This window comes from Tiliqua scincoides, chromosome 9, assembly GCF_035046505.1.
Source record: "Tiliqua scincoides isolate rTilSci1 chromosome 9, rTilSci1.hap2, whole genome shotgun sequence".
In the NCBI taxonomy this organism is placed as follows: Eukaryota; Metazoa; Chordata; class Lepidosauria; order Squamata; family Scincidae; genus Tiliqua; species Tiliqua scincoides.
Window position 1 is genome coordinate 20,888,805 of NC_089829.1, and position 26,220 is coordinate 20,915,024.

Consider the following 26,220-nt stretch of genomic DNA (forward strand, 5'->3'; position numbering starts at 1 on the left):
ATACATTGAGCCACATAAGGTTGATGGAGAAGAGGTACATCTTCCCCAGTGTCCATCAAGCCTTTCGCAAAAGAGGTGTGCATCTGAGATAAACAGGCAGGGCCAACCAAGGACCTCCTGGATCCTGACACCCCACCTGTGATGTGCCAGCCCCTGCTCTGCCCACTCCTTGGATTGGAGAAAGAGGAGGAAGCAGAAGGGTGTGAAGGAGAGGAGAGCGATGGGCTAGAATGCCTATTCTGCTCTGTCCTTCCTTTTTTAATCCAGGTTGTGGGAGGAGGAACAGCAGAGGTCACTGGTCAGATAGAAATGGGCAACCCCTTGCTTCTCTGCTGCCTGAGGCAACCATCTCAGATGGCCTCATGGACAAACTAGCCCTGGAAACAGCCCTTGGTTATGAGATGCAGGGACCAGAAAGAACATATAAGCACAATCTATTCCAATCTCTGAAAGTGCCCCCTTTTTGCAAGGTAGATGCTGGTTTAGGTAGACTGTGAGTTCCTGGAGAATACCCAGCACTCTTGTTAGGTTTCTTGCAATGATTCTTGGAATCTCCTGTGAGACTTGGTGCCTGTGAAGGAAGTGAGCTCACACCAATTACATCACTGCGTGATGGCGGAACTATAAACCCCACATTCACTGTAAAACTGTTATCACAGCTCATTATTGCTTAATTTTTAACCATTGTTTTAGGCTTCTCTCCAAGAAGCATATTAGCTGTCAAGCTGAACAAGCCTCGGTGTGCTGGTAATTGCAAGCAATGATGTTTTATTCATGGTCCAACTTGGGGAGAGGGTTCTTTGGGGGGGGGGGGAAGAAAAACAGAGGAAAAGGGGAAAGGAAACAAAAGAGGAAGGATTTGGTGAAAACATTGGTCACAGGACTTCAAATGGAATCCCCTATCAAAAACACTGCAGATGGAATTTTCCCTGGAGAGCCATGCCATCTCCCACTAAAGATTCTGGCAGATCATGAAGGGACACTGCTGGGTACTGGCAGATGACATCGGAGTGCTTTCTCTGCATCAGTGCTTCCCAAAAATCTCTCCATCATACAGGTGCAGGAGGTTATTTTCAGTTGGGGAGAAAGGGAACATAGTGCACTGCACAAACAGCTGATCTATAGTTTCTAGGGCTGTAGATACCAAATCAAATGCCAGTGACGTGCATTTTTGGCCCTTATTGGTGGTGTAGATGCAGAGGTGTGCCCAGGGCTTTTGAAACCAGAGCAATGCCGTGACATGATGTCATTAGCGCACATGCAAACAAGTACTCAGCAGCCAGCTGAGTGATTTTGCCCAACCAGCTGCTGAGAGGGCACCTGCACTCCAATTGCTTCCCCACTCAGGAAGCAGTTGGAGAGCAAGTGCATGCTGAATAGCTGGCTGGGCAATTTCACCTGACCAGCTGCTGTGAGGGCACATGTATTCCAACTGCTTCCTGACTGTGGAAGCAATTGGAGCACATGCTCTGGCGCCCCCTCTCCTGTTGGTGCCCAGGGCACGCACCCTGTTTTGCTCCAGGGGCAATACACCACTGTGTAGATGCTCTCAGAGGAACAAATTATGATATTTGGCCTCTATCACGGACAGTGTGATATCAGTGAGGTGGTAGGTACTGGTTGTGGAAATGAAGTCTAGAGATAGATGATAATGTTGTGTGTGTTTTTCTAGAGTGTTGAAGGTGATGTGTATAATCATCTCACACTCACCTCTGCAGAACGGGTTTTGCAATCTAGATGGCATCCTGACCAACTCAGGGCCTATTCCTACCCAACTTTCAAGTGCTGATGCAGCCACAATTCAGCCCCGACCTAAGGGAACAAACGATCCCTTGCCCTGAGCAGGCCTCCATGACTGTCCCCCTACTGCTGGAAGCAGCGCACGCCTCGTTGGCACAGCTGTATCAGTGCTGGAAAGTTGGATAGGATTGGGCCCTTAGTTCAGTTTGCAAGGCTTTGGGGAGAGGCATGGGCTGGTGGCATTCAGGAAAAGATGGTGGAGCCTGGTCCACTGGGACCCCAAATATGAGACACCCTCCACAATGTCCTACCTTCTCCAAGAGCTGTCCACCACATACCATGCAAGCATTTTGTATAAACTTTATTACAAAAGGTTGATGCATTTTGTGAATGGTGCCTGCAGAAGGCAGCTCTGGCTCCCACAGCCTCACCCAACCTCCTTCCTTAATGTCATGAGGAGGGCACTCACACATCAGCTGGATATATGGCTGCACAGAACCTACATCAAACAAATCCAAGCTTGCTCTGGGAAAACCTGGAAGTCCTCCAAAGGAACCCAGACTCTTCAATCTGACGTCATCAGGCAAAACAAGTGCATTTCGTACATTTGCAAATTTGGCATGATTTCTTTAGATTCCAAGAGTTGCAGCTGGACACTGTTTTCAGAAAATTGTTTAGAGAAAGACCAGAGGAAGGGAGATCTAAGGCAGCAGGATAGGAATGAAGATTGGTGATTAGGGTTGGTTGATTCAGACGGAAGCAATTCCTGGAGAGTTTTATTTTTTTCCAGTAAGATGGGATGCTGGAAATTCCTGGAGGCCCTGTCAAAATCTCCAGGATTGCTTTCAGTCACCACCTGGAAATTAATGCTGATTCCTGGAGACTTCAGGAGCATTTGCAATGCTACAGATGACTAGTAGATAAGAGAAGAAGGGCCCAGTGAACAAAATCCATGCAGAAACTAATTATTGGAAGCCTCTCTCAGTCCTTTCCTGCCTCCTGCATTTCTCATATTTTGCCCAACATTTTTATATTGACTTCTGCAGTTGTAATAGTTAAACAACGACCACAACTAGCGATCACAGAACACAATATTTTATCCCAGATATACAATGAGATTCCATGCTTACATACCAGCCTGCAGAGAAGTGGTCCAGGCTGCCAAGATCAGCCCCCGAGACAGCTCTTGTGCTATTAAAAGTGACCCAGAAGGCAGCATTTCACCCAATGTGAGTTTCCCCACTATTGCTGTCCACATGGCTATTAAAGCACAACTTGCTCGAATTCAGCTCACCAGCCCTGTACCGGCACCACTGGGGCTTGAGATCCCTGCTGTATTGGCTGCCTGCAGGAAACAACAAAGCAAGCAGGCAAGTCAAGTGCCTTACAGGCTGTCATGAACGGCTGGTGCGCTGTGCTTGGCTTGGTGTGTTCACAGGTTAGGCAGACCTGTACTGAGGCCAGTGCTGGCCCATCGAAGTGGTGACCTGAAGTGGATTGCATTGGTGACAGATTGTGAAGGATCTGAGGGGGCAGCAGATCCAGGGTGCCTTTCATCCCAAATCTGCCACTGTGCCTCCCTCCAGCCTGCCACCAGTCCAAGCCACACCAGTTTGCTTTGTGCTCACTCCGACATGAAGCCGATCATTCCTCTCCTTGCTGTGCTCCTCATGTGGTGCCGAGAGACCCGGAAGTGTGAGAGTTTCAGTAAATGAAACTGGAAGTCCTGCACTTCCAGATTTCAGGGCAATGTGCTAGGAGCATGGAAAGGGTTTTCTTTTTGTAGCGCAGAGGCAGCAGCTCTGAGATAGTCTCAGGTCGCGATCCAGGTTGCACTGCCCCTGGCTTTCTCAGGATCCGGATTTGACAACCCTGCCTGCAGGGTACATACAGCAGTAGCTGTGAGAAGCAAGCTGGCACCTGCAGAAATGAGGTGAGAGGCTAACATATTAGCCTTTTATATATAACTAAGGCCCAAATCCTAGCCAACTTTCCAGCAGTACCAATGGGTGGCACTCACAGAGGCCTCCTCAAGGTTAAGGGAATGTTTGTTCCACTCCCTCGGAGCTGCATGGCCCTTACCTCAACAAGCTGGAAAGTTGGTTAGGATTGTGCCCTAATACCTGGTGGTCCTACGGTGCTTTTAGAGTGTTCAAAGGGTTTCAAATACTGTACCTAATCTTGTTGGAAACCTTACCCTAGCCATGGAGGATAGGCTAGGATTAAAATCCCTGAACTGAAGAAGAAGGCTAAGACCTGGTCTCAACAATACAAATGCCATACATCTAAAAACACACGGTTAAATAATCAGGCCACTGAGCCAGGCTCATGGAGGAGGCGGGACTTCCTAATTCAGAGCTAAATCACTGCCACAGTGTCAGGTGTTTATAATACAGATCATATACAAATACTATGTGTATATATAGCGGGTCCTTGGCATACATGGGGGTTCTGTTCCCGGACCCCTGTGTATGCCAAAATCCATAGGTAGTCAAATACACTTTAAACAGGTTTTTAAAGAGTTTCAAAAGTTAAAAAAAAAAGTGTTCCCTACCTTAGCACCACAAACCTTACCAGCTGCAGGGCAGTCTCTGGAGCTCCCAGAGGCTACTTCCAAGTCACACCGAGGCCCATGACCCTCTCTTTGGCCCTGGCACGCTCCAGAATGAATCACAGAAATGTTTCCCAAACTGAAATGCATTCTGGGGCGTCCCTGGGCCAAGGGAGGGGGCATCATGGGTCTGTGTGTGACCCAGAAATGGCTTCTGGGAGCACCAGATACTACCCTGTGCACTGGTGCCCTGGTATCTGTGGATCTGCGGATAGTCAAATCTGCAGATACGGATACCTCAGATGCCAAAGGATCACTGTACTGGATAGATCAAGAAGATGGGATGCCTCCTCAGAGGTCTGCCTCCTTGATTTTTTTCAGTCACTTCCATCATGTTCCACTCAGGCATTTGGGGTTTTCTCTTCGTTGCTTCATTCAGGATGGATGGGTCTGGTGGAGAAGAAATGCAGGGAAGCACCAAATGTCTCGAGGATATTTTGCTGTGGCCATAATGGGGAGTTCTCACCCCCTCCCTCCCACATGCTGTCTCCTTTACCATGAAGGCTGACTTCTCCATGCTTGGATCAGTATGGACTGAGATAAGAGGCACTGTGTTTGGCTTCCAAGAGAGGGCTATACTGGTGGGGGCTGTGAGTCTGACAGCTGTAGAAAGGGCTTAGCTGCACAGAAGTTAAGCCTGGAATGATTGAGAGGTTTGGATGAGTGCACAGCAACCACACCAGGTATCTCAAAGCAGACAGAATGTGTCCATGGCTGTGGAGTAAGTATGAGCAGATGACACACTCTGGGGTTTAGCACCAGTGATACTCCAGGCACTGTGTGGAGCAGAAGAAAAGTTAGAAAGAGTATAATTCAATTGTTTACATGGCATTTGGCAACTCCCACACTGGCATATTCTGGGACTTGTCTTCAGCCTCCATCTTGGTCACCAAATCTCCTGATTACAGAGACTGGCAAATGGAAGCCTTGAGGTCTTGTTTTCAACTCTGGTCAGAGCACCAAGTTTGCCCTCCCTCAGGATGGCAAAAAAAAAAAAAATAAACAACCACCCCCCCCCCCCCCCACACACAAATAGTTCCATTCAGCGAGGCCAAAAGCTGTCCTTTGCACATGGGCAAGCATCCTGTCCCAGGTGCCCCGCTCAACTCCACAATCGTCTGGTTCTTTGGCCAGTCTGAGGTGTGGCAGTGGGCACTAGGGAACCTGGATCTGCAGGTCTTCGTCTTCATCCAGGTCGCTGGTGCCATCACCAGGGTCATCAGGACTAAAGCGTGAACCACGGATCTTCCCGAAAAGGGGAATGTTCTGCTGCCGGCGAAGCCTGTCCAGAGAGACAGAGAAGACATTAGCAGGATGAGGAATTTCCAAGGGTGTCTCAACTTTTACTCTGATAATGAATTCTTCTCTGTTTTTCATTATATAGTTTCCACTGTATAGAGAAGTACCAATAAGAAGTACCAAAAAAAGTAAGAATTGGTATACATGGTCATTTTCAAGACTTGCTACTCCCTCCATCCCTCCCTCCCTAGCTGTCAACTCAACTATAATCACAGTTTGTGCAACAGCCCCTTTCCAGGCCAGGAACAGGGGTTTTCTTCCTATCTTGGCTGAGGGTCATGGACCCTCGTGTCATGGAAATTAGTTCTAGTGTAGGGGCCTGGATTAAGGGATTAGTCCCACCCTTAGCCATCTGGTGTGTCCCTAGAAACCACTAGCTGCTCACCCTCTCTTCAGTCAACTATGTCAACATCAGGCACTCCTGGGCTAGAGCAGATGACTGTATTTTTCAGAAAGTTGAAGGTAGTTTAGAATGGGGGGGGGGAAGACTGCTACTTGTTGTGTGCGCCTTTGTCTCTACAAAACTGTTTTCTGCATTACCTCCAAAAAAACCTCTAGCTGCAGATGAGTCTCTGCTAGGAGCAAGGTTTTGGAGGGTTCATCCCATGTGAACGAACGTGTGATTAATATAAACTCAGACTCCATTTTCAGTCAGTTCATATCTGATCACTGGTTTGCCTGAAGCTACCAACAAGGAACTTCTTGATCACCTAACAAGTACCTCCTTTGAATGACACTTCAGAAAGTGTGGAAAGGAGGAGGCTGACCTGAGCATGAGATTGCCTGACAGGAAGGCAGGTGGGCACCTGTCCTTGCCCACCTGCCATCAACCATTCCTCTTCCCACTCCCTGGATCTAAGAGGGGAATGGACTGGGAGAGGAAATGTGGGGGAGAGAGGTGGGCAAGAGCATCTCTGAAACCACTGGGCAAGGGGCAGGGGCATTTGGCATCCTCTCTTCAGTTTGGTGCCAGCCCTGGAAAGCTGCTGTACCAGTCACACAAGCACTCTCCATTGCCATACTGGCATCAAACATAAAGCCAGTTCAAGAAAAAAAAATCCATTCCTAGATTCTTTGGTTCTGGATGAAGTTTATTCTGGGGTTGGTCATTTTGTAGATAGCCAATATTTCATAGATTTATTTCCCCCTTTCCTTTACTTTCAAGCTTCAGCAAGAAACTTGTTTTTCCCCATTACAGCCTGTGAGATATAAATGTATCTGCTTCTGCCCCCACCCCAGCTCCCCTTACACTACAGCTTGCAGTGATTTCTACATGTTTAAACTTCACCCAGCTAAGTGAGTGCTACATGCTGATAAAGTCCGGTTTGGACAGACCCATCTCAGTGGCTCTAAGCAGAGAGAGTCCATAAAGGGCAAGGAAGCTTCCTTCCGTAAATGGACGTCTTGCCCTAATGAAGAGAATAAAAAGGAGCATAAACTGCGGCAAAAGAAATGTAAGAAGGTGATATGGGAGCTATTGCAAGACTTTCATTCATTCATATAAGTTCATCTTTAATATATTCATTTATGTAAACTTAAGTAAATTTATTCAAATTTTAAATGTAAATTAATTCTTTTTTTTTCCTGGCCCCCTACACAGTGTCAGAGAGATGATGTGGCCCTCCTGCCAAAAACTTTGGACACCTCTGGTCTAGAAAGAAGGTGCCTGATGGGCGACATGGCCGAGGCATAAAAAATTAGGCAGGGGTGGACAGAGGGAAGTTCTTTTTCTTCCTGTACAACCTGAGAAGTGGAGACCTCCACTGAAATTGACTGTCAGGAGGGTCAGAACAGACAAAAGGGAACACTGTATTTCTTTGCCCAGCATGTAATTAATCTGTGGAACTCCTTGCCAGAGGATGTGGTGATGGCATCTGGCCTAGGTGCCTTGAGAAGAGAATTAGGCACATTTATGGAGGAAAAGTCCATCACAAGTAAACAGGTCATGATGACTGCTTGCAGCCTCTGGGTTTTAAAAGTAGCCTGTCATTGAATGCCAAATGCAAGGGAGTGGCAACAGGATATAGGTCTCTTGTTGCCTTCTGAGCTCCCTGAGGCACCTGGTGGGCCATCGTGAGATACAGGTAGCTGGACTAGCTGGACCCTTGGCATGAGCTGGCAGGGCTCATGTTCTTATGATTCCATGCAGTATCGCAGGGGATGCTAGGACACTTCGGTCTGCTTTGTGACATTGCCCAGGACCTTAAGCTGCTGCTTCCTGGAAAATATGGCTGCCCTGAGCAACCACATGCAGTGCGGTCAGGCTGGTCCTGACTGGGTCTCATGGCTACTGGTGCCTGTGCCAGGTTCTGAGCAGATAGGGAAGCTGTTCAGCCTCTTGACTCCTTTCACTGGGGGGCCTTATTATTTGTCGGCCTTGTTGCGGGCAGGGGGTGCTCTGAGCAGTGCTCGCTTCCCAGCATTAAATTTCATCACTGGAAATGGATGTGCCAAATTTCTAGTCCAAAGCCATGAAGCCTGCATGGAGGCCGCCGCTCTTCTCTCTCACTACTGTAAGTCTGGCAGCCTGGCTTGACTTGCTTTTTACGGGAAAGCACATGAATTATTTAGGAAAAGAGGGCGGTGGGATCTGCTGGGGTGGGGGAGGGGAGGCTCCATTATTTTCACATGATTTAATGGCAGCGCCCCCAATAAAAGAAGATAAAAATCGTAATTTTTATTTTATTCTTTTTTTAAAAGCCCAGCTGCCTCCTCAAAGGCTTTTCGGACGGTGTGCGATCGATTCATCTGTCAGGCATCTCAGCATTTTATTGCTAGAGAAGCACACATGCAAATTAAAAAAAGAGAGAGAGAGAGAGAAACATTTAAAGGCTATAAAATTAGAGTATCTCTTAAAGGCACTTTGCTGAGCTTGTCACGTGCCCTCTAGCTCCACCCAGCTTCTTCTCCCACGCCTGGATCTCCTTGAGGAAGGAGGAGCAGGTCTCAGGGCAGTTTGTTCAGCTCCTCTTACGAGGCCCTCGTCTCCCTTCTTTTAGTAATGAAGGGGGGGTGAGCGGGTACAGGCACGTACTGCAATTAGCACACCCACAGAGCGGCTCCCAACACTTCTCCACTGAGTGTGTTTCTGTCTCTTTGCAACATTCCTAATTTGGCAATGCTTTTCATGTCCCTTCCTACAGGCCTGGAGAAGGTGCTCCAACCTCCATTATCTTTTCTGATGCCCCTTTCTGTACCTTCTCCAGCTTCCTTGGTATCACTGGAATCTGGGGCAAGTGATAGCTTAAGGGGCCCGGTTTTCTTGGGATCCTACTGTGGCAGGAAGAGTTAAATAATACCTCCCGGGGATGTAGCTGAAATGAAGGTGGGGGGAAGCATCGTGCTGGGACCTCTTCTACAGAGCGGTGATGTCTTTGCCAGGAGTGCTCAGGTATTGCCTTTAAAACTGTTTTTTTTTTTTTTCAAAGGCCTTAAATTGAGAAGAAGCATCAAGCTCAGCAGGAGCCCAACTGAGTAATTTCCCCTGGGACAAAAGCACCAACTCTGCTCACAACTCTAGGCAGATAATGGATAGTGGAGGGGGTGAATGGATGGATAGATAGATGAAAAGAGGGAAGAAGCCTGCACATGCCCCTAGGAAGATGATTGTATGCCATTCTGGGGAGGAAATATAATATTACAGATATACCCATCTTGGCTTTGAGGTTTCTGGTATTTACACAGAAACACCTTCTGTGTTTTGTCCCCCTTGAAATAGGGTAAAATGTGTGTGCCTCATATAACACTATCAATTTAATTGAGACAAAGCCACGTGTGGCTTACATTTAAACTTCTTTTGTTTGGTTTGTATAAATTTTCATGGCTAGACTTGTGTATAGGGGCAGGGAGAAAGCCATTGTTTAAGGGCTGCAGGTGAAGCAGACTGCATCCCAAGAGGTGCACTCTTGTTGCCGCTGCAAGGCATTATGGGGTACACTTTGTGCAGTGTATTTGATCACAAGCAGCCACAATGGCATTGACCCAGACCTGACAGCCTCTACGCTGAATAGCTTAAAGGATGTGGGTGGGTGTTTTGAGATCCCCCACATTTACCCTCCCTGCCTGCCTCCAGTGAACACGACAGAGAAAGATGGAGCAAGGCTGACCGAAAGCTACCCTTCAGCCCGGCACCATTCATCAGTGTCGCCTGCTGATAAGGCATGACGTCTCCTCATCCTCTGATCACCTCCCCTCTCCTCTCATCGGCAGCCTGCAGCTGACAGGTAAGCCCCTGGGAAACGGATGTCTGCAATTTGAAGAGCAATCTTTGATGCTCTCTTGCCATTTATCAGTGAGAACAACTCTCCCACCTGGCTCCTTCCTGCACTCTCTCAGCAGATCCTCGATGCAATCTTTGTTTCCTGGATCAGGACTCCACTGAAATGCCCCCAGGGAGAGGAGAGCTCCTCCAATTAGCCTTTATCATAGCGCTGGCGTTAAAGCCCCAGCTCTCATTTGTGGTCTATGGTGGCACACAACTGATTTTTTAAAAGGATTTTTTTTAAATCAACATTTGCGTTTTTGATGAGGAAGAAAATGGAGAATCAAGGAAAACTGGGGAGGCAGCAAGAGCTGAGTGAAAATGATTGAAGGCAGAGTAGCTAGCATGTTGTACTAGCTCCAGCAGAATAGCCAGAAGGGGGGTGGCGCAGTAAGTATTGCAGGCTTCACAACGCACCATGTAAGTGGCCCCTCCCACTTGCTGTTGGAGTCATCGGGGCAGTCACAGCAATGCGCAGGCTTTGGAGTTTTGTGTTTCAATCTCCTAAAATTCTGCATTTATGATAATTTATGATGAATAAACTGGGCAGACCTGCTAAAGACCCATAGTTCACAAACTCTACCTTGGAGGCAGGATCAGGCATCCTTCCTCCATTAGGTCATCTGGACTATGCAATCTAAACTAGAGTGTGCCATGAGAGAAAGCAAGTGTGGAAAAAATAGCTTGAGATTGCTCAACAAGAGAGCCAAACTAGATGCTGTAGATTGTAGATGGTCGTGACCCACCATTGGAACCTAAGGGTCACTTTTCCCTTAAGGGGAGTGACCCATAAATCGGTGCCCTGACGGTGCCACAGCGATTGTGGTGCCACATGTACCCAGGTGCATTTACACATATTCGAAGCAACTGTGCACTCTCCCGGAGGGTCCTGGAGGCTTGCAGCCCCTTCCGCAAGGTTCCCTTTGCTGCAGTGGGATTCGATTTGCAGTTGGAGCCCACTTCAGTTTTGGAAGTTCCACGCCCTGCAGCTCTGACAGCAAACTGGAAGTGGTCTCTGACTGAAGATCAAAGCCCACTGCAGCGGAAGGGAGACTCGCGGAGGGGGCTGTGAGCCTCCAGGACCCTCCGGGAGGCTGCACAGTCCTCCCAGGTATGCATAAATGCGCCTGGGTGCCCGAAGCACCTCAACTGCTGCGGTGCTATCGGGACATCCCTCCATCCCAGTCCTTGACCCTGCAAGTACTTACCCTGGGTTCTCAGCGTCCCAGAGAGTTTGTGAACCATTGCTGTAGAGAAAGATGGCAAGCCCTGCTTCCATGGACATGGAACAGAAATCCCTTTTTCCTCCCATATATGACAAGTGCTATTGTGAGATCTCATTGACACAAGCATGTAAGGTCCCAATTCTAAACGGTGCATTCCAGCTTACCGCCGGCTCACACTGGGTCACGTTTGTGAGAACCTAGCTCGGTGGTTGTGTGGACTGCTGGGCAGTGGAGAGGTAGGTGGGGGTGTGGGGGGAGACAGAGAGGAGGTGTCCCTGGGCAGGGGGGGCCTGGGAGAGGTGCACCGGGGGAGGGAGCAGGGCATTCTCTCTGGCAAGTTGTGCTCCTGAAGAATGAAGCCACTTTTAAAAAAGAAGCCTTGCTTGCTTGTTCAACTGCTGCAACAAGAACAAAAAAAATTCATCCTTCAAAGCTTTGATTGCATGCACAGTGGCCCTGCTGATGCATACATTCCTACTTTGAGTTGCGCCACTGGTTGCAATCATTGAGTGATGAACATATCTGTGTGACTCAGGCTTCTGCACAAGCAAAATCCACGCAAAGAAGTTTTGAGGGATGGAACTTCCTGCCCCCCACCCCAAACATTATCTCCCTCACTTGCAGAAATCTCTGAGTGGAATGGCCTTCATGCCTCTCCCTGTTCTCCATCCCTATACAGATCTACCCATTTCCTTAGCCTTATCCCTGTGTTTCCCTACCTGGACTGCAGATGCTCCAGTTGAACTTGGAGATTTTCGCTTTGCTCTGTCTGCTCATCAAGTGACCTCTGCAATTTTCGTGCCTGGTTATGGGCCTCATCGAGCTGCAGAGCAGACAGAAACACAAACATGTGAGGACATCAACCTACCAAGAGGAGGTGGAACAGAATCCTCACTAGTCCCCTATTCCACATGCTCACTTAGGGCCCAATCCTCTAGGCCCATAGTGCCGGCACTGGGTTTCAGCACCAGCACTAGGTGTTGTAAACATGCTGTAAAGCATGTTGATGGTGAGGAGTAGGGATCGCTGACACTGGGCCAGCGCCAGTTGGTGCTGGGCCTCAGCGCTGACAGGAGAACAAAGGGCAGCTGCTGGGGTAAGTAACACCAGGAGGCGGTGCAGTTTTTCAGGGTAGGGGGGAGGCATTCCAGGGTTGGGGGAGGGCAGGACCAGCCCAAAAGGGGGCAGGACTGGCAGAGCCTCCTCCACCGGATCCTATGCTCCGTATTGGGATGTATAGCCCGAAATGGGGCTTTTCTCGTCTGCGCCAGCAAAATAGCCAGCAGAGACTCAAGTAGCCCTTACTTAGGGGAAGGGGATGAACATCCCTTCCCCGGTGGAGACCTCTAGCAGCCTCCGCGGGCCCACCGGATGCAGCAGTAGCACTTTTGGTGCTGCTGCACCTGGCACTGCGGCAGCAGTTAGGATCAGGCTGCTTGACAGCAACTACACTCTCCTGTTTGGCTGTCAGAGATCATAACTGATGGCATGACCCATAGCAGTCATTTATACCTGACTAATGGTACTGCACAGGCAGCCAGATCTTCCTTTGATGGCCTCTATGCTGCAGTTTTTTCTATTGAAGAAACAAGCCACTGTTTGGTTTTTCAAAAAAAAAATGGCTTGCGTCCTCAGCAACAAGAACAGCTGAGAGAAAATTCAAAAGAATTTCTGGCTGAATATGCAACGGCCTTATTCATACATAAATTACTTTTTAGGATTGTGGCCCTGAGATCCCTGAAGGGAAACCCCTGGGATCACTATTTGTATGCTTCTAAACAAAAATATTTTTTTGTACATTATGGCAAGCCTATTCAGCTGGAAACCAGCTAAGCAGAATGCAGCCTATCAGGTGCTGGGTTTTGCCATCCCAGGCAGACATCAAACTTGGAGAGATTACAGAGGGCCCAGTTCTATCCAGTTTTCCAGTACTAATGTAGCCATGCCAATGAGGCATTCACTGCATCCTGTGCTGATGGTGGGCAGTCATGGAGGCCTCTTCAGGGTAAGGGAACCTTTGTTCTCTTACCTCAGGGCTACATTGCAGCTGCATTGGTGCTGGAGAGTTGGATAGGATTGGGCCCAGAGTCCCTTATGGGATGCCCTTTTTGGTTGTTGGGCTGTGCTTGGATGGGTAAGCCACAAGTCATATAGGCCTGGCTTATGCTAACAATCCAAAAAGTGAAATGCCCATATAGATAAGACAATAATGGCCAATACAACACAGAAATTCATTCACCTCCTATACACACATTTCTTACAATTTACCATAGGAAGCTGCCTTGTACTGAGCCAGATCATTAATCTGTGCTGCCCAGGACATAAAGTTGGCAGCAGCTCCCTAAGATATAAGGCAGAGAAAGGTCCCTTTCCCAGCTCTGCTTCTCGAGATGATGTTAGCTGCAGCTCTGAGCCTGAATCTGGCCCTTTCTGCATGCAAAACTTTGCCACTGAGCTAAGGCCCCTACCTCAATTAATACACAATGAGGCATAGGAAGACATAAAATTGCATCAGTTCAGAGCCATTATAATCAAGGTCAATCATCCTCAGTTCAAGGCAGTCATAATCAAGAAAGAGCTTTAAAAAGAAAACCCACAGAAGGTAAGGCCAAAGCGTACAATCTCTCAAGTCAAGATTGCCAGGCAAGGATAGAGAGCTAGGACATGTGGGGTGTGTGCGCACTGTCCAGAACTGGCCTGACTCTGCTCCTGTTTGACACCTGATGCTACCCTGAGATTGGGGCAATTGTCAGCTCACTGACAGAGAGGAAAGTCTTGGGGCTGGACAGGCACTTGAGCCAGCCACAGTATGGGACAGCCCTGTTGTTGTCATGACAACAGGGATGCTTCCCTGGTCCATGGCCAGCATAGTTTTCCTTGTGAAAGGCTGTGGCCTCCCACAAGAGTTCAGAAATATTCTAAGGATGCATTTCAGGGCCAGAGGGAGGAAGGCCAAGGGAAAGAGAAGGCAACCGACAGCAGACAGGGAAGACCTGGGTGATGATGAAACCCTCACCCTCTCCATTCTGGATGACGATCAAACCCAACCCTCTCCATCCTAGGGCGAGCAACGGGAGGGGGGGTCTGGAGGTGGTAAAGCACTACAACCCACATACGAATGAAAGATAAGATTGGAATCCCACTCCTGCAAGCCAAATGACAGGGAGGGGAAAGGAGGAGCGTAAGTGTGGGCCCCAAATACAGCCTCATGAGATACCGAAAGGGATGCTGTTCAGACAAGCATCCCAAAGTCCTGTGTGGAATGTGGGTGGCTGTTAGTTTGGGAAGTGTAAACCTAAAATGGGGATAGAGTATCCCTCATGCTCTAGATCAGGGGTGTCAAACTCGCTTCATACAGCGGGCTGAATTTCATGATGCTTACTAAGGGCTGGAAGTGATATCATTAAGCAGGAAGTGACATCGTTAAGCAGAGATGAACAGAAATAAGCACTTTTTTCTCACTTAGGAACTCATTAGCTGCAAATGTCAGAAGAGAAAATATGCAAATCTTGATAATATTTTCAAGATATGGGAGAGCCCAATTATCATGTGGGCCACCCTTTCAGCAGCACCACTTCTGCCAAGGGATCACTACAGCTCAGCACCTGAGAGCAGCTGATGGTGGTGCTGGAAGAGACCAATTATCACACGGGCATGATAAAGAACTTTCACGGACCCATATCCAGCCCATTGGCCTTATGTTTGACATCCCTGCTCTACACGGCCTCAGAATATGCAAGGTGTAATCCATAACCGAGCCACAGTGGAGCTGTGAATGAGGCCAAGGGCGCCACCAATCTATTCCCAACTGAAGCTCAGGGGCAACGGGGTGCTTATGTGCTTTTCAGCCACTGGCACTGTGAGTAGTGTTGCACAGTATGGCGAGTGGCACATGGCCCGCTGCTATGGTGACCATGTGGTAACCTGAGAGCAACAGAAGTGGAGACGGCTGGGGCAGTAGTGCACCAGTAGGCAAATGGGGCTGTGCAGGTTCCTGGCCCTTTAAAAGAGGCACAGCTTAGGGATAGAGAGTGCTAAGCAAGCCTCACTGCCTCTGGTGGGAGCAAAAAAGTGTGCTCACAATAAAAAAGATTGAAAAGCCCTGCCCTAGATCTCCCACTGCAAATGGGGGGGATGGACGGACATATGCCTGCCTTCTGTTCACAGATGTCCTGCAAGAAGGGCAAGGTCTCCTTTTTCCCTCGCCATCCCTGATGGCTGCCTCTCCAATCTCTCCCAGGTCTTGTTGGGCATGAGAGCTCTAAGCCAGGCAGCTCATCACTTCCACTTCTTCACTGCTTCCCTCTTCCTTTTAAAAACCCGTGTGATATGCAGCACGTGTCCCCTGATTCTCCTCCTCTTGTGAGGTTTCTGTCACTCCACTGGTTTGCATCTAGTGCTCCTGTCGCCATGGCAACAGGATCGCTGATGTTCATCCTGCCAGACATGAGATGGCAGCTGAAAGTCACAGATCTTGGCCCCATTCCACTCTGTAGTTGTATTTCTGCACAGAGGCCCTATGGTTACCCCCAACACCCACATTCAGCACTACAAGAACCCCTGCAGCTTGTATGCCTCAAAAGATAACCTCTTAAGCGGCAATTTTATGCATGCTTCCTAGAAAGTGGGAGTATAAATAGGGACTTACTCTTGTTGAACTCAATTGGACAGACTTCTGAGTAAAGCTGCCTAGGGGAATGCTGCAAAATATCAAAAAGGATCTCTGACTCATAATACTTTGTCCCATCAGTAGAATGCCAGCAGGGATGGACTCAGGCCAATGTCAGATGTGAGCCAATTGCAGAAGGTGGGGGCCACTACAAGAAAAGCCCTGCAATGAGTCTATATCAGGGGTGTCCAAACTTTTTGGCAGGAGGGCCACATCATCTCTCCCGACACTGTGTCGGGGGCCGGGGGGGGGAAATAATTAATTTACATTTCAAATTTGAATAAATGAATATATTAGAGATGGCACTTATATGAATGAATGAAGGTCTTGCAGTAGTTCAAGGCCTAAAAAAGTCCTTGCACAAAGCAAGGTCGGCCTTTGCTGCCGTTGCTGCATCACAGATGTGAAACAGCAAGCAGTGGAGGAAGCCCTCGTTTCACAGCTCAGGCGAGAGGTTGAACAGTCGCCCTCACGCTGATAGAAGTTGCATTGGGCCAGCACAGGCTCCAGCAAGTCTCTGGAGGGCCAGAGGTTCATTGGAGACTGGGGGCTCCCTGAAGGTTGGATTGGGAGTCTTTGAGGGCTGCAACTGGCCCCAGGGATGGGGTTTGGGCACCCCTGGTCTACGTAAACCCAGCTTCCCAAAGAGAAGGGACTCTAAGGCAGTTCTCTCCTTTGGCCCTTAACAAACAGGCTCACAGATGATGAGACATTCCTTGAAATATGTCAGACTTGAGCTACGTAGCATTTCACGGGTCATATCCAGCACCCTGGATCGTATCTAGAAGCAAACAGGGATCCAATGTAGTTGTGTTCCTTTTGCCACTGCAAGAAGCCAACCTGATCAGGCCACACAACAAGTAGTGGCTGTCTCTGCTGCAGCATGTTGAGTGAGGGAAGAAGGAAAGGCAGAGCATCTTCTGCACACATACAGTGAGACTGCCATGCTCAGTCCAAGCATCAGATTCCCCTACCTTGTAGGTATGGGGAGGGAGAGGAAGGGGTGGAAGATGCAAAGACTTACATCATCCTCTGCTTGGGCCAGCTCCTTCTTAAGCTCTTCAATGCGCAGGCGCAACTTCTTCACCTCACCCTCATGCTGCTCCACCCGTCGGTTTGCATGGGCCAGCTCAGCCATCTTTTCCTGGTACTGCTTCTTCAGCTTGGCGTGGACATGTTTCAGATCAGCCAGCTCCTGAGGGAGACAACACAAGCTAGGGAGCAAGTGGGATCATGCTGTGAACCTCCCCCAAAATGAGGGGGAGGGGAAATGTCTGGAATCTGTCCACACACACACTCTAGGCCAGCCCAAGACCTCCCAGAAGTACAACAGAGGCAGCATGACAAACCCTCCTTCTCCTACTCCCTTAGTTGGAAAAGGAAGTAGGGAACATTGCAGAAGAGGAAGTGTGGAGGGCAGAGAGTGGTGAGTCTCCCAAGGAAATAGCTCTCTCTCCCTTCTCTCCTATTTTATTTCCTTTTTCCAATCCAGGAAGTGGAAGGAAGGGGTGGAGGTGGGTGTGGGATGGTGGTGGGCGCCCCTGGCAACCCACCATCTGAAGATGGCCTGGCCCTCACGCTCCCAACCCTGCTCAGTAATCCTAAATGAGGGTGGCTGTGCGCTTAATTCTTTTGTCTCTGTTAAATTGATTTTGTATCTTTAAGATGCAAAAAGCGGTTAACATTTAACATCTTTTCATCGTAACATCAAACCGCAACACGTAGACAGGATCATAATTTTGGTATGCCACATAGTCACATCATGTCTTGAAATGAAAATATTCAAATTTGCAGCTTAAATTTGAAGCACCAGATGACAGAGATATAATATTCAGCGCTGGTCTCTAAGAAGCACATGTTTTTCTAAATCATACGTTCTAGAAATATTCAGATAACTCGCATATCAATTTGCTGTGCTTATTTAGTGCTCAGTAAAAGGCACTCTGTATTTGCTTATGACCACTCTCCTCCTCATCTTTATTAATTATTGTATGTATGTATGTATGTATGTATGTATGTATGTATGTATGTATGTATGTATGTATGTATGTATGAATGATTATTTTCATTGTTATTTCAGGTGCTCAAGAGCTGACCCTTAGTACAAATGAAGCTTCAGACTGGGGCTTGCTTCCTGAACAGATTAGATGGAATAGAGATTAATTTATTGTCGGCCAGAAGGACCTAGTTTCCCAAGAGGCCTCAGCTCAGGGACTCATCTTTGGAAATGAACCCATTCCAACACAATTTCTCCATGGGTTGCTTCTTATTTTTTTCAATATTTTGATATCTCCTGGTACACTTCTTTCAACAGAACTACTTACAGTACATTGTTCTGTGATATAGTTGCCCTATTACAGAATTCATTGCCATTTCTCCCAGTCCTGTCTGCTTCCAGGAGAAAAGAAGTGATTTCTACTTATCCACATATCTTCATAACTGATCAGTGATGTGTGATTTCTGGATTTTGTACTCTGAGTATAAGAAGCAACCTGAGAGAGGCTTGTGGTTTGGACTGGATTTCTCCCTTTTTTGCAAATGGAAAGGCTTGACTGCCCCCCAGTGTTGATGCTTAGAAAGGCATCACTGATGCACTGCTCCAGAAGCAGGTTTTAGCCTGTCACCTTAAAAATAACATTTTGCCTTTCATTAGTGATATCGCTTAGCCAGCAGCATAGCTGGAAGATGTGCTGCCCTGGGGCACACCTTCCAGGGCTGCCCCTCAAAAAGGGCCAACTCCCCCAAACATGACAGGAGCTGTTCTCCTGTCACGTCCAGAGGTTGTTCTGAGGTCCAGGGAGGCCGCATACATCACTTCTGGTTAAAACCAGTTTTGGTTCTGGAGCTTGGTTTGGACCGGAGTTTCTGGTTTTCTGGAAGGCCTTCTGAAGTCCTCTGTAAATCTCAGAACACCTTCTGCACGTGACTGAAACACAGCTCCAGTAGCATTTGGAGGGGGTGCAGGGGCGAGCGAAGGGGGGAGGGACCATGGTGTGCCACCTGGGGTCCTGTGACCCCCCCCAGCTATGTTACTGCACTCAGCTGTGGGTAGGCCAGGATTCTCTCACAGACATATTGAAAGATTGCAAGAAAAAAAGCAGCAGACAGTGGATGAGTATGGTCTCAAATTACATCTGCAATGGGCTATTGCCTACAAAATTCAGCAGATAAGACTCCACCCTTCTGGGGCAGAGTCATGGCAAGCCTAAATTCTAGCAGGCTACCAATTTCTGGATCCACGAATGGGTGGACTTGCCTTCACTGTCCCTGGGATGTAAACTTCCCATATAAGTGATATATGAAGCTGCTTGAAACAGAGTTAGACCATTGGTCCATCAAGCTCACAGGCAGCTCAATCCTACCTAAATCCTTCTCCCCACCAACACAGCCACCCCAGTGGAGTGAACACTGCATCCTGTAGGAGAGACAGTTCAGGAGGCCTCCTCCTAGTAAGGGAACACTTATTCTCTTGCCTGGGGATAAGCCCTCACTGCCCTGCTGTTCAGCAATTTAGCTGGAACAAGTCTGAGTGGACCCGGGAAGGCGGATCAAGGACAGAACATCAGTGGCAATGCTGCTGCCAACACCATCGCCTTCCCTACCATGTTTCACCCTCTCCCTGCTCCAGGCTCCACCCCATTCTGCCCCCCACATCCCACCTGCCCCCCCCCCCCACGCTGACTTAACATTGCTGGGGAATGTTGTGAGGCCACTGGCAGCAGTGACCCAGCTGCACTGAATAGTTGTGTTGCTTTTTGTAATAGCCATAAAGGACCTTACTAATTCTGGCGGTGCAGGGCCCCAATAGGACGGAGCTTAACATAATCATGTCTCCAGGGTTTCAAGCCAGCATCTTTCCCAGCATTACCTGGAGATGTTGCTAGGAATGAAACCTGGAACCTGCCTGCAGAAGAGGGACCCGATCCCTGAGCTACGGCCCTCACTTTGTCCTGAATTTGCACTTATGCACCTTGTTCTTCTCAAAGAGCTCTGCCTGGATGGTCTTGAAATCGGTGTCAAGGGCACTGGCTGTTTGCCTCCTCTTCCGGGCCAGCACCTCCTCCAGATCCTCGATCTGTGCCCTCAGTTTCTTGTTCTCCCTTTCCAGGTTCAGCTTTTCGGTCTCCAGGCGTTCACGCCTCCCCCATTCAGCTGCATTTTCGGCCTGCAGCCGCTCCATCTTTGGGAGAGGAAAGACACGTCAGCCCAAGAACTGGAAGGTGCCAACGAGGGGGTCACTTCATAGGTCACCAGAGGATAGCTTCAACTGAGCATGTGAATGAGATTTCTGGTTGGGGCCAAATCAACCACAGATGTAGCCTAAATTGTACTTATGCAATTAATTAAATGACCCTGCAGATGCCTGATCTTGTCTGATCTTGGAAGCTAAGCAGGGTCAGGCCTGGTTAGTACTTGGATGGGAGACCGCCTGGGAATACCGGGTGCTGTAGGCTTATAGCATAGTCTTTCGAGATCGAAGGTTGCCAACCAGGTATTTGGGGTGCATGTGGAAGGAGGGCCTGTATAAATCCTCCCCATGGAGCTTCTGAAGCTGCTGTCCCTGTCCTCCTCTTCTGACACAGTGGTCCATTAAAGGAGGGGACAGAAAGATATACTGTACCTCCGATTTCCTCTCTGTTGCCTCCCTTTTTTCCTCCTTCCTCAAGGGGGCATCCCACATTACAAAGAGTCCCCAAGATGCATGTTTAGGGTTGGAACATATGTAGCTGACTTCTACTGAAACAGATCACTGGTCCATACCTTTTCAGCTCTGGAAGCAGCTCTCCAAGAGCTGCAGACACCAAGGACTGAACCCTGGGATCATCTGCACATGTGCATCCTGCAATGTTTGCATTTGAGGCAGTTGAAATAACTTGGTGCCCCTCTTAGGCAGTGAATTGGCAGGCATTTAACACTGGCCTTCTGCTCCTAAATCTTAAGTCAGAGACTAGAGCTCAGAGTCATCACCCCGTCTCAGAAGTTGCTTGGTTTCTCTCAGCATTGAAGCTCTTGCAGTGGCAAGGACCACACAGGACACTTTGAGACAAGTTGTTACTAAATTTGAATAGGACCACTGGGTACACAGTGGAAGAACTAAAGAAAGTCCCTCAAACACCTCTGAGGACTTTCCCGTCAGCCTCCCTCATTCTCACCTCTGATCGCAACTCAGCCAACTTCTTATCCATACTTGATCGAGCACCTAGTTCATCTTCCAGGTCTTCAGAGATACGTCCCAGCTCATCCTGGTGGATCTCCTTGAGGATGTTTAGCTGTAGAGATTAAATAACAAAGGTGGTCCCTGGTGCTTTCAGTATTGAACTATTGACAAAGATAGACCAAAGAATCTATAACCAGTCTTTGCTGTCTGAGACCATGCCTCTACTATGTTCTGATCAACTGTGCAAGACAGCCAAGAATACAAACAGCAAACCCCTCCCCACAGTGTTTGGACTTTGTGAGTGATTGTCCTTATAGCCCCTCTCCTCTCCATTACAGAAGCTTGACCCAGGCAGGTAGGAGATGGGATCTCTGCAAGCAGAAAATTCCTGCCCTCCATGTCAAAGATGTGCTTGGACATGCCCAGTGTATTCTTTGTTTTGAGTGATTGATTCCTATGCCAAATCTTTTGATTTTCTCTGTAAACCACTTTGTTTACACCTTTTTGTTGTTGAAAAGCAACTATCAACCTACACCTGCAATGTGTAGTTTCCTTAACCCCAATAAACCCAACTCTACACCACACTGTTAAAAGGCAGCAGGGAACAGAACAGGTGAAATTGTGAGGTTCAAGAAAAATGTTGCAGATCTGAGGACACTTCTAGGGCCCAACAGGACCTCCCCAAGGCATCTTGCCAACCCATGCATGACTCAGTGGCTGTGATCTCTCTCCGGGACTGCGCAATGGCTTTGACAGTGTCTATAAAGAATAGTTCATAATTCTTAGCATTTGTATTGGGCTTTCCAAGTGTGCCAGGTGCTTCACATGTATTACCTTGATATTGTTCATGTAGTAACCCTATAAGGTGAGTAACGGCCCAGTCCTATCCAATTTTCCAGCACTGGCACAGCCGCAATGCAGCCCCAAGGTAAGGGAACAAATGTTCCCATACCTTGAGCAGACCTCTGTAACTGCCTCTCCACCACAGCATGCAGTGCACACCTCATTGGCACAGCTGCACCAGAACTGGAAAATTGGATAGGATTTGGCCTTAAGTAGTTTTATCCCCATATTGCAGAAGGTGAAGATTGAAGCAAAGAGGAATGTCTTGCCTAAGGCCATCTAGTGAGAATTCATGGCAGAGGTAAGATTTGAACCAGGGGAGACTTGATTCACTGTTCAATCTCTTAACCACTACACTATCCCAAAAACTTCCCACCCCAGAAAGCCACTTGTACATTTGTCAGAAGCACAGATGCTGCCCACCTGCTTCAGCACCTCTTGCTTGTTCTTGTTGAGTTCCTCAAATTTGATCTTCCACTGGCTCAGCTCACCTTCCAGTTTCTCAATGTTCTTGCTGAGGGACAACTTGTCCCTGAAAGAGATAGCAACAAAAAAGGAAAGGCATTTTCCCCATATGGAAATTGGTGCTTTTCTGCAAGGCATTTGTCCCATCCCACTGAAACCATGTGACTGAACAGAAAGTGAGGTCACAGGCAGCACTCACTCTCGCTCCTTGAGAAGCACTTTTTGAGATTCGTCCAGCCGCAGTTTGAGGGCGGTAATCTTGGTGGCATCCTCCTCGATGACAGAGACGTCCTCCCAGAGCAGACGGTTCCTCTCCTGGCGGGTGAAAGATGAGCGGACACTGACTGAGCTCCGCTGGTCCCAGTCCGGCCCTTCCTGTTTGTTCTTCAAGAGGTTCTCCATCAGCTCAAATTCCTGCAATGACTGTGGAAAATGTGGGAGAAGGAGGAAAGGTCACAAATGGCATGGCTGAGGACAAAAAGGGCTTCAAGACATCAGATCCATGGGAAGGGCCAGCCCAAGGCCTCCTAGTGTCTGAGATGGCATGCCAAAGGCAGCCCCCTCTTATCTGGTGATGTGCCAGTCTCTGCTCCATCCACTTCCTGGACTAAAAGATGAAAGGGAGAGGGAAGGAGCAAAAAAGGAAGTATGGAGAGGAAGTGATGTGACACTCTAGCCCACCACTCTCTTCTCTATATTTCCTGTTTCATCCCCCTCTTTCTTTTTCAATCCAGGGAACGGGAGGAGGAGAAGCAGTGGAGGCAAGTGAGTGGTCACTGGGAGTAAGATCAAGTAAGCAGATGGCCACCTAGATACCCACCAAGCAGAAACCAACATTCACCATGCTAAAAGGGTTGTGTGAATCAAACTCATGTATAATTGGGAGATGCATATGAATATGTTAGCCAAAATTAGTTGCCTTGCGGGAGTGCAATTCAGAGGGTAACCTACCTGTACCTACCTTGTCCAAGGTAGGCAAGAGACAAATCCTTGTCTAACAGTGACTGTAAATTAAGTGGATCCACTGAAGAGTTAACTAGTGGATCATGCTTCTATCTGTCTCTTATTCAGCTTCACTTAATGGTACCCCCAAATCCAAATCCACCCTTGAAAGAAGTTTCCTCAGTGAAGAAGTGTTTCTAATTGTGCCCACAGCTGTGGAGCTGCATCACCTCCTCCTCCTCAACAGGAGATCTTCAAAGAGCAAGCCTACAGTCTCTTGACTCCCACGCAGACCTTCCTCTAAGCCCACCCCTGGATTAGAGCTAATTCTGTGGATGGTTTAGCTGTAACCTTGACCAAGAATACATCATCAACGCCAGTGCTGGGACATCTGTGCTCACCTCCTGCAGGGTAAAGTGGCTTCCGCCCCCGCCTCCCCCTGGCAGAATGCCTACAAATAGAACTAGTTTTGTCACGTCCATGAAATCGATGAGTTCTGGGTAAGAGAGGCCTGCACAACTGCAGTAATATGCAGAGGAGCGGATGAGACACGCCAGGGAAACAGGACATATACAGGAACTCCAATTCCTGTGAATGCCAGAAAGTGAGTAGGTTGGAATTGGAGTTCCAGGAACCAGCATCCATCTCTAGGTGAGGACTGAAAGCAGTCCTGGAGATCTCAACAGGACTTCCAGGATTTCCCAACAGCGCATCACATTGGGGGGACGGGACCATCTTCAGGAATAGCTTTGCTCAGGGCTGGCCAACCATAGCCAGTATTGCTTTTCTGGGAATGCTCCCAAGCACCTGGTGATGGTGATGGAACTGTCCAGATGCCAATAGTTTCCAATATTCACATTGAGATATTTCTCCCTGGAGATGGTAGGAAGTGAATCTGGAACCTTCTGATTGCAAAGTATCTGCTCTTCCACTAAGGTCTTCCCTTAGGAGGCTAACAAGTGGTTATTGTCTGTAGGCTCACTGCCAGTGGCCATTCTCCCGGCCATTAGTTGAGCTGCTGCACTCTGAAAGTACAGAACACTCATGAACACTCTTAACTGCAAGAGGAAAGGGCTAATCATGCAAATTTGTAAATCTGCAATGGATTTGGTCAGTTTGGCCGGAGTGGGTGAACCTCACACAAAGTCTAAGGCGGCGTTTCTCAAACTGTGGGTTGGGACCCACTAGGTGGGTCGGAAGCCAGTTTCAGGTAGGTTGTGTAGCACCAGGCTCAAATGTCATTGAAAACATAGAGCTGAAAGTACCGAGCTGCTGGGCAGGACGGGCTCCCAATGGGAGAGAGGCATGGTGCTTTGCCCTTAATAGGTGGGAAGATAGGCCAAGTCTGCATTCTGCTTTGATTCCTGAGCTCGAATTTTTGAATTCCAACCTATACAAAATAATAGCACAAGCATGCGATGTAATGGGACCTTTGGCTCATAGCAGCTTGGGCTTGAAGCTTAAATTGATGTCACTTCCAGCTATGATGTCACTTCCAGGTTAATGATATCCCTTCTGGTGAGTCCCCATAGACTGTCATTCTAAAAAGTGGGTTCTGCAGCTAAAAAGTTTGAGAAATACTGGTCTAAGGGATGCTGAGGATAGCAATGGCATAGGAGAAGCTTTATTCCTGACCTGGGAACATGTGGGTGTCCTCTTCTGCTGGGAGAAGGGAAAGGAGGAGTTCTCCATTTCACACACTGCTGTGGGGGCTCAGAAACAAGCCTCAGACTTGCCCACTCCCTCCTTGTCCTCCTCTTTAACACATCCTTGGTTCCAGTTTTCTGTTCAGTGTGAACCACAGTCAGCTTGCCTTCCAAACCAGAACTGAAAACCCACTTCAACTGGTGGCTTCTAATTCTGTTTTGGAGACCAAGCACAAACCAGTTTGTTGATTCAGATGTCGTGCCAAACTATGATTCAGAGCCAGCTGAAGCTATTTGGTTGCTTGAGGCGGCTCATAGCTCTGCTACCCCCCAACAGCTCCACTATGCCCCCTGGGAGCACACCCTGCATTCTCTGCTTTGATTAAAGAGCCCTGCAGAGGAAGGGGCCAGTAAGGAGACCAACCCCCTCCCTGGCAGTACAGTGGGGAGGAAGGTGGCAGGCATTAAAAAAGAATAAAATCTGTTTGGTGCTCCTCTGCTCAAGCCTCAATCTACTGCCTGATACGAAAGGGCTCCTTTGCATCATGGATGGACCAGCCCTGCTTGGTTTCTGCTAAACAAAAAACTTAAAGGTGAAGCTGTGCATGAGAGGGGAGACCGAGAGGGAGCATGTGACGCTGGGGCGCATTTGCAGCCCTCCAAACTACGTTCAAGAAGATCATCCAAACCGGGCGACCGATTCAATGGAACCAGTTCAGACATTGTTCAAAAGTCTCTAGCATACATATTGCAGAATTTTTTTTTTGCCAAGGGTGGCATCTCTGTTTCGTGATGAATGTCCAGCTTCTTAAATCTCACTTCATTGCTTTTGATGGTTCTCACTCTGCTTTGTACATCACTGTGGCTTTGTACATCACTGTGGCAATCCTAACCACACTTTCCTGAGAGTAAGCCCCACTGAACAAAATAGGACGTACTTCTGAGTAGACCTGGTTAGGCTTGTGCGCTGTATGTGTTTCCCACCGAAAAGTTGCATGCACATTTGAAAAAGATAAGGAAGGAAGGAAGGAAGGAAGGAAGGAAGGAAGGAAGGAAGGAAGGAAGGAAGGAGGAAAAAGCTCCCCATTCAAATGGTTGTAATTAGCCTGGAGCCAGCCATCCAAAGTCAGCACAGCCCAGGCAATGAGGAGCAATTCAATCAACCCAGGCAGCAGGGAGGAGTTCAGGCAAAATGTAACTACTCTGAGGACAATGAATTTTTTACTATGTGAATGCAGTAAATGCAAAATAATCATCTCAAGAATCGATTCCCAGCGGCCTCTGCCTTTGAGCCCAAGCAATTTTCTTTTGATGTCTACCAGCTGGCTTTTTATGAGAGCCAGAATTCCCATCCCTGCAT

General features: G+C 48.2%; 1 protein-coding gene across 2 annotated transcripts in view; it reads right to left on the reverse strand.

Moving 5' to 3' along the window:
• Window positions 1-5,378: 5,378 nt before the first annotated feature.
• Window positions 5,379-26,220, reverse strand: part of CCDC102A (coiled-coil domain containing 102A) — a 46,476-nt gene continuing 25,634 nt past the window's right edge. The window contains exons 3-9 of one of the 2 annotated variants that reach the window (XM_066637685.1): window positions 22,472-22,695; window positions 22,231-22,339; window positions 20,960-21,076; window positions 19,777-19,986; window positions 16,831-17,001; window positions 11,857-11,960; window positions 5,379-5,633 (exon numbers count right to left, since the gene is read on the reverse strand). In XM_066637685.1, coding sequence (XP_066493782.1) covers window positions 5,507-5,633; window positions 11,857-11,960; window positions 16,831-17,001; window positions 19,777-19,986; window positions 20,960-21,076; window positions 22,231-22,339; window positions 22,472-22,695 — 1,062 coding nt within the window. In that variant the 3' untranslated portion in view covers window positions 5,379-5,506. The remainder of the gene's footprint in view (window positions 5,634-11,856; window positions 11,961-16,830; window positions 17,002-19,776; window positions 19,987-20,959; window positions 21,077-22,230; window positions 22,340-22,471; window positions 22,696-26,220) is intronic. The other variant, XM_066637686.1, reaches the window with a different exon arrangement.